At 37.3% G+C, this 7365-nt stretch overlaps 1 protein-coding gene across 1 annotated transcript in view; it reads right to left on the minus strand.

Moving 5' to 3' along the window:
- cntn2 (contactin 2) overlaps window positions 1-7365 on the minus strand; it is an 84429-nt gene that overhangs the window by 21593 nt on the left and 55471 nt on the right. The window contains exons 4-9 of the mRNA XM_059328419.1: window positions 6385-6560; window positions 5399-5494; window positions 4899-5111; window positions 2837-2939; window positions 2458-2639; window positions 207-343 (exon numbers count right to left, since the gene is read on the minus strand). Coding sequence (XP_059184402.1) covers window positions 207-343; window positions 2458-2639; window positions 2837-2939; window positions 4899-5111; window positions 5399-5494; window positions 6385-6560 — 907 coding nt within the window. The remainder of the gene's footprint in view (window positions 1-206; window positions 344-2457; window positions 2640-2836; window positions 2940-4898; window positions 5112-5398; window positions 5495-6384; window positions 6561-7365) is intronic.

Consider the following 7365-nt stretch of genomic DNA (forward strand, 5'->3'; position numbering starts at 1 on the left):
CTAAAACTAATTAAAACTAGCAAACTCACTGTAAAAACGAATTAAAACTACACTTGTTATGCATATGTGTGCTTTGGTGTATGGGAATTCAAATGTCAAAATAAATTCTACTTCACAAAAAGGGAAAACTACCTACTCATAACAACACTTATATTTAGTGTGTGTGTGTGTGTGTGTGTGTGTGTGTGTGTGTGTACGTGTGTTACCTGTGTGCTGAGTGGCTGTGCGTTGCGTAGCCAGCGTACGGAGGGTCGTGGTTTACCAGCAGCAACACAGCTCCAGAGAAGCTCTGAACTGATCTCAACCTCTGAGTTGCTCATCACCTGCAGCCACTCTGGCTGAGCTGGAGAGTTGGAAAGGAAGGAAACGGAACGGAAATAAACCGAGACAGAATGGCAGACACTTAACAGAAATACACTCAGGAAAGTGCCTAACATAACAAGCAGACATTCTCCCTCTCATGGAATATGTTACATGAATCTGTCTGTTAAAGTGATGGCATTGTGTCATTCAGAAAACAGGCTTACATTCATGTCTCTATGGCTTCATGCAGACCAAGGTTATAATAGTTTTGGATTTTTTATTAGTTTTAGTTTTAATTTTGTTGTGATTTTTTGTTTTCAAATTCAGTTAGTTTTAATTCGTTTTTAGAGTGAGTTTGCTGTTTTAAATAGTTTTTATTTTTGAGAAAATGTTTAGTTTTAGTTTTTTTTATTTAGTTTTAGTGTTAGTTTTAGTTTTTTTGTAATGGGGTATTTGTTGAATGCGAGATTCAATGAGGTCACAATAAATGTTTATTTTATTTCCTTTGTCTGATCCATCTCAGCCCCAATAAGTTTATTAAGTCATAAAACCAGATAGATGAAATAGATTTCATATCAACCAAAAAGGTTTATGAAAAAAGTTGACAAAGACGAAAACTAAGGACATTTTCACTATAATTTTAGTTAGTTTTGTAACACACAATACAGTTTCAGTTAGTTATCGTTTTTTCAAAAACTCTCATTTTTATTTTTTATTTCAGTTAACGAAAATGTTTTTTCAATTCTAGTTTTCGTTATTTCATTAGTTTTCGTTAACTATAATAACCTTGATGCAGACATGACAGCACATATGGAAAGCAGTGGGCTAAAATGGTTATGGTACCAATGAAGTTGAGTTTTAACCCTTAATAGGGCACTCATTGAAATACTTGCAAATTCCAAATTTCAACCCTAGAGAATATTGGAGGATATTACATACAGCCAGAATGTGGACTGTGGAAAGTGTAAAAAAAAACCACATATGGACCCAGGGGAGGGGGGTAATATTTTGAGAAAAAAGTTTATGAGATTTAAAGTGGTGAATCTGCGAGAAAAAAGTAGCTTTTTTCCCACTTTTTTCTTGTAAATCTGCGACTTTTTTCCCGCAGATTTGCCACTTTAAATCTCTTAAAACTGCAACTTTTTTTCTTGTAGATTTGCCACTTTAATCTAGTAAATTTGCTACTTTTTTCTCGAAATATTACCGCCCTTCCCCGGGTTTGTATTTTTATTTTTATTCATACTTAATATGCCCTATTATACCATAATAGTCAAGTTTTCCCCGTACAAGTCACTGAAGAATAACTCTGTTTGTACGACTGTTTCTTGCAGATTTTTTTTCTAAATTTTTCATTTTTACATTGGAGGTCAAGGTCAATAAAGTTAATATTATTTTATTATTATCATAGTGATTGGTCAGATGTCATGGTGCCTGATCTTTGCTTTAGCTGGAAGAAATCCATGTGGTTCTACGACCTCACAGAGAGACATGGGGACCCCATTTTAGATATCCGCTGAAGTTACCAAATATAGTTCTTCGCCTGATAAAGGGTTAATACTGATGGATTTTAAAACCGATTTTTCCATTGTAGTCTTAATGACCATCATGAGTGTCAGGGACAAACTGATCCATTTTCACTCTCAGTTTCATCATTTAATTTAATCTCCCTAATTCTGCTGCTCAGTGCACCAAGATGATTGGGACTTGTTTCATTCCCATTTGCTCACATACTGTATGTAGAGAGCTGTGAAGTTATTCATCCACACAATTGGCATGAATGAACACTAGAAATACATTTAAAGACTATTAATTATTAAGGGCGTTCCATGAACCTCTACTGTCTGGTTGCACTGCCAGGGGAAACAGTTATTATGGACCGATCTGATAAAAGAAGATTAGTCTCTTTCAGAGTGTTTCATAGTTTGTTAGACTGATTTTGTGCATCAGAGACAATGATTGAGATAAAACATGCATTACAGTGAGTAGAAAGTGATATGAAATGTCTCAGGTCCAACCTTATAACATTGCTGTTGTGACTTATATGAAAAAGTGACCAGGATGTTTATTCACACATAAGACCTTAATGTTAAACTGCCATCAAATGAATGACATAGTATCACTGATTAACCTGTTTCCTAAATCTCTTTTCCATACCTTGCACACTGATGCGTCCCTGATAAGTGTCACTACCCTCTGAGTTGTAGGCTTCACACTCGTAAACACCCTCGTCATCAAATGAGAGTTCTGGCAGGATGAGGGTGGGACCCTCAGCACTGGACCCTGCCTTGGATGGCATCAAACCGTCCACCTTCCTCCATCGCAGTTTTGGGACTGGACTGTGAGACAGAAATAGAGACAGGTGTTGGAGGTGAAGGAAAGGAAGAACAGTAGTTTCAAAATGAACAGCAGGGACCAGATAGGGATACAGTTTAATTAGAGAAGTTTGACAGAAATACATATAATTAAGAAAAAAAAAAATGTAGACACGTGTAAAGCTGGACAGAGCACATCCTCTCATTGCTAAATGACTTACTTTCCATAGGCGAAGCACTCCAACTGAGTGGTGTGTCCTGCTAAGGCATAGGTCTCTGCTGGGAAGCGCACTTTGATGCTCGGAGCTGACTTCCTGGGATTGGCTGAATAAAATACAATCACAGATGTAATTTGCATACAATGAAGTTTCATAACTAACTTCAGGAACAAGGACCACGCCTTAAATCCACCCAATTTCCACCACCAGTAAGCACGCCTCATCCTTTCCCTTCCTCGTTTGTCATATCCCTCCCACTCAAAAAGAACCCCTTTTCTTCCTGTCGTTCTTTCTCCTTGTCAATTCATCCTTCATCATCATACTAACTCCTCTCTCTGCTGTTGGTTTCCAGGAACTTGGAGCTATTTCCATGCCAAGGCTCGCCCAGAGGCTCCATTCTCCCACCAGGACAGGACTCCCCAAGTTCCCTAAGCGTCCAACCCCCACCGCTCTCCGATCCTCAACCCCCCCTCATCCCCAGGACCCCTCTCCCCACCCTATCCCCCATCACTGCCATCATCCCCACGACCCTTCCCCTCTACACCTCACATTCCACCCCAGAGAGAGAGCCCATCTCTACGTCACATTAAACAATTCCAAATTCATACATGTGTTGGTGTGGTTCTTGTAAGTGAACAGTACAATAGATGTACTGTTAGGCATGTTGGCTGGTATTTTCTTCACAAGCAACATACAGAGGTAATTACTGCAAAATTAGCTGTGAGATGCTGTGGATATGCATGATCCCTAGAGGAAGCTTGTTACTGATTAAGTGCTCCAGACGATAAACCCTGTCCATTATGAGCACTAATATGCACAACAATAACATCATTGGTTGAACCATACAACATTTTCATACTGTGAGGATGAGCATTGTATTTGCTTCACTATGGTAGAAAGGCTCTAGATTAAATGAGCTCAGGAACTAAGAAGATCAGCCTTTACTTGTCCATTTTGCATTGTTGTTTCTTCAATTTCATTTCTTCAATCAAATTCTTTCAAATTGCAGGTTAGACTGCAAATGTTACACACATGCACGTCGCCTCATCTTGAGTGTTGGTATTACCTAGGCTTATATGGTCAATTCAAGCATCTGCTTCGCTTACCAACACGTTATTTGTAATTTATTTGCACGATAGGAAAGGACAATTACAAAAAATATAAATGAAACAAGAATAGTAAGTGCGGGAGAGGTAAAAAAAAAACCTATATGGGAACAGGAAAGCTTTCAGTCTTAACTTAAAATTATTGAGGGATGAAGATAATTTAACTACATGAATATGAAGTTTATCAGTGTGTCTTGTGTTGTAAGAATGGAGCTGAGAGTTAACTGTAAAGAATTCATGGAAAGATTTGGACAGCAAGTGGGAAAGATGAATATATTTATAAATCAATCTGAAGTATATTAATATCGCAGACTGACAATATATGAAGTTTCTTAAACAGAGGGGCAGGTGGAGACAAATAATTAGAGAAGGAGGCTAATCTAACAAATTTCTTTTGTGTGATAAATAATTTTTGTAAATTAGAAGGATAAGTGCTGGCCCAAACAATATTACAGTAACTGAGATGTGGATAAATTAAACTTTAATACAGTATATTTAAAGCATTCTGAGATATGAAACCACGATTTTTTTTCTGATGATACCAATAGATTTCAATACATTGTTAATACTTTCTTTCTGTTAACTATAGCGTAACAGTAAAAGATTACTGTAGTATTATTATCGTATATAGCTGAAGCTAAAATTATTTTTTAATCTGTTAAATTAAACATATTCAGTTTTTGTATTGCATATTTAACATATGTATACTCAGAAAGTAAAAGTTCAACCTTGAAAATTGTGAAAATTCAACCTTAGGTGTATATTTGAATCAGTATTGAAACCATCTGAACTGGGATGACTAGACCTAATTTAATACCAGCTTGCTAAATACCTCAGTTACTCTGTAACTATCAGTTATCCCTTTATCCTCTATTTTTTCATGGTAAGTTATGAGGTGCACACAGTGTCTGCAGACCACCATAGTGAAGCTACATGTGCAGCTGAGAAAGCCTTCCTACCATCAGGCAGCACAGTGAGCTGGTTGGCCTTGCTGAAGGTGCTCTTTGTGCTGATATCCATGTTGATGGTGGTGAAGCAGAAGTAGTTCCCAGTGTCGTTTGGCTCTGCTTTAGCCACGTACAGGTTCCCTGTGACCTGCGACACAAACCAGCGGCTGTCGTCCTTCTTGATGAAGTTGGGAAAGTCGTTGACGTACCAGCGGTAGGACAAAGCTGGACAGGAGACAGGTTGGTGCAAATCACAGTCATTACTTAGTATAAATGTACTGTGCAAGTGGTAAAATTTCAATACAGAAAAGGTCAGAAGGGTCAGTAAAACATTTGCATTTCTATAAGATGTTTTGTTTCATGTTCGCATCTCCAAAAGAGGTGAATTGTGCTCATTTAAAACAGTGAAACCTCTGAACCACCTTGTCATGCTCATTCTACCCGTCAGCTGCAAGCTGTTTTCTGACAGTTGGCTCTCAGTTTTTTCAGAAACCTTGACATTGATTGGATACCTGGGTAATGTAGAGGGGGCTGGCAGGCCAGGAAAGCTCCTATGCCTTCATATGCCGTCTGAGGACTCCTGCTGTCTGGAGGGAAGTCATGAAGGTCTGGAAAACATGCCATGGTGTAAATTAGAAAAGAGAAGGCAATGGAAAATGATATCTGTCACATAGAGATTGATTGTAACACAAGTAGCAATACTGCCCTACAAAGCCTAACTGCAGTAACTGCATTTCTGGTCAAAATTGAGTTATAACTAAAAAATTAACTCCTTGATGTCTGTTTTATCTTGTGACAAAGTTTTAGATTTCAATTTTGCTTTATTTCAGAGAAATAATTATATAAAAACCACAAAATCCAACTCAAAACCAAGCAGTAATTGCACTTACCACTGTCTGCTTTGGATAAATACTAATTTAAAACATAAAAATAATAGAAATTATACGTTTATTTGAAAGCGAAATTATTATCTAGATAGTGATGAGATAAAATGATATTAAGACTAAAATATAACATTTCTTTATAATATTAAGTCTAAGATACACAAATCTTTGAATAGAGTTGTTAAACACTTAAATACACTGATAACAAAATCAATTTGAAAATGTAAAAAAAAATATAAAAGCTGAAAGAAGACAACATTGTTGTTACTCCACTGTGTTTTACATTACTATTAGAACCTTTTACAGCAATGCAGTAACTTTGTTTTGGGGGTCAAAGGTCCAATAAATCATTGTGATTTTTGAGCATAAAAATTACATCATCAATACATGTAGAAATAAGTGTCATATCACTTATCACATATAACCCATTAGGCTGGCCAGCAAATTTTCTCAGTTTTACCTTTTGCATAGTTACTGCAGTTAGACTTTGTAGGGCAGAATAGTACATAGTTGATATTATGCTTAATAATATCCTTCCTATCTAATGCTTTCTATCTCTCCACAGGGAGTCATGCAGGCAGCTCTGACAGGTCCAAAGACCTGTTGTCACTCACAACCAAATTTGAGGTTAGCTGCTCGGCTGATGATAGTGCCACAGCGGTTGATGGCCAGACACTGATAAGAGCCTGTGTCTCGAATAGACTCAGGACTGCTGATCACCAGGCTGCCAGCCACCAGGGTGTAGCGCAGGTCCAAACCCAACGGGACCTCTGTGCCATTCACAAGCCATCTGCAAGACAAAGAGCAGGGTCAGTGATTGAGCCTGCTAATGTGGTGGCGATGCTAGTGTCTCTGCTTTGAGTCTGTTCCACTGTTGGTGGGAGGTGTCAGCGCACCAGTATTTAACAATGTACAATATCATTACTTGTAAACTTGCGTATCATATCATAACTGTTGTTATTTCTATCTATAATCTATCAGGTTATTTGAGTGTGTGTGTGTGTGTGTGTGTGTGTGTGTGTGTGTGTGTGTGTGTGTGTGTTCTTGTACTTCCTACGTAGTGAGGACCGGAACACGTTTTTAACCAACAGAGTGAGGACATTTCGGCCGGTCCTCACTTCTTTAAAGGCTTTTTGGAGATTTCACACTTTGTTTTAAGGGTTAAAGGTTACAAAAAAATGATAATTAACTGAAACTGTATTGTGTGGTTACAAAACTAACTAAAATTATAGTGAAAATGTCCTTCATCGACATAATGAAGATGGATCAGACAATGGAAATAAAGGCAAACTTTACTGTGACCTCTTTTAATCTCCCACCCAACAAATACCCCATTACAAAAAACTAAATAACTCATAAAAAAAATAAACTAAAACTAAAGCATTTAAAGAAAAAAACTAAACTAAAACTAGCTCTTAAACTAAAACTCACTCTAAAAACTCATTAAAACCAACTGAATTAGAAAACAAAAAATCATAACAAAATTAAAACTAAAACTAATGAAAAATCCAAAACTATTATAACCTTGGTAGGGAATTCACTGTTACAATGAGGGTCCTCACAAAGATAGAAGTACAAGATTGTGTGTGTGTGTG

The sequence above is a fragment of the Centropristis striata genome, chromosome 3 (genome assembly GCF_030273125.1).
Source record: "Centropristis striata isolate RG_2023a ecotype Rhode Island chromosome 3, C.striata_1.0, whole genome shotgun sequence".
NCBI classification, from domain to species: domain Eukaryota; kingdom Metazoa; phylum Chordata; class Actinopteri; order Perciformes; family Serranidae; genus Centropristis; species Centropristis striata.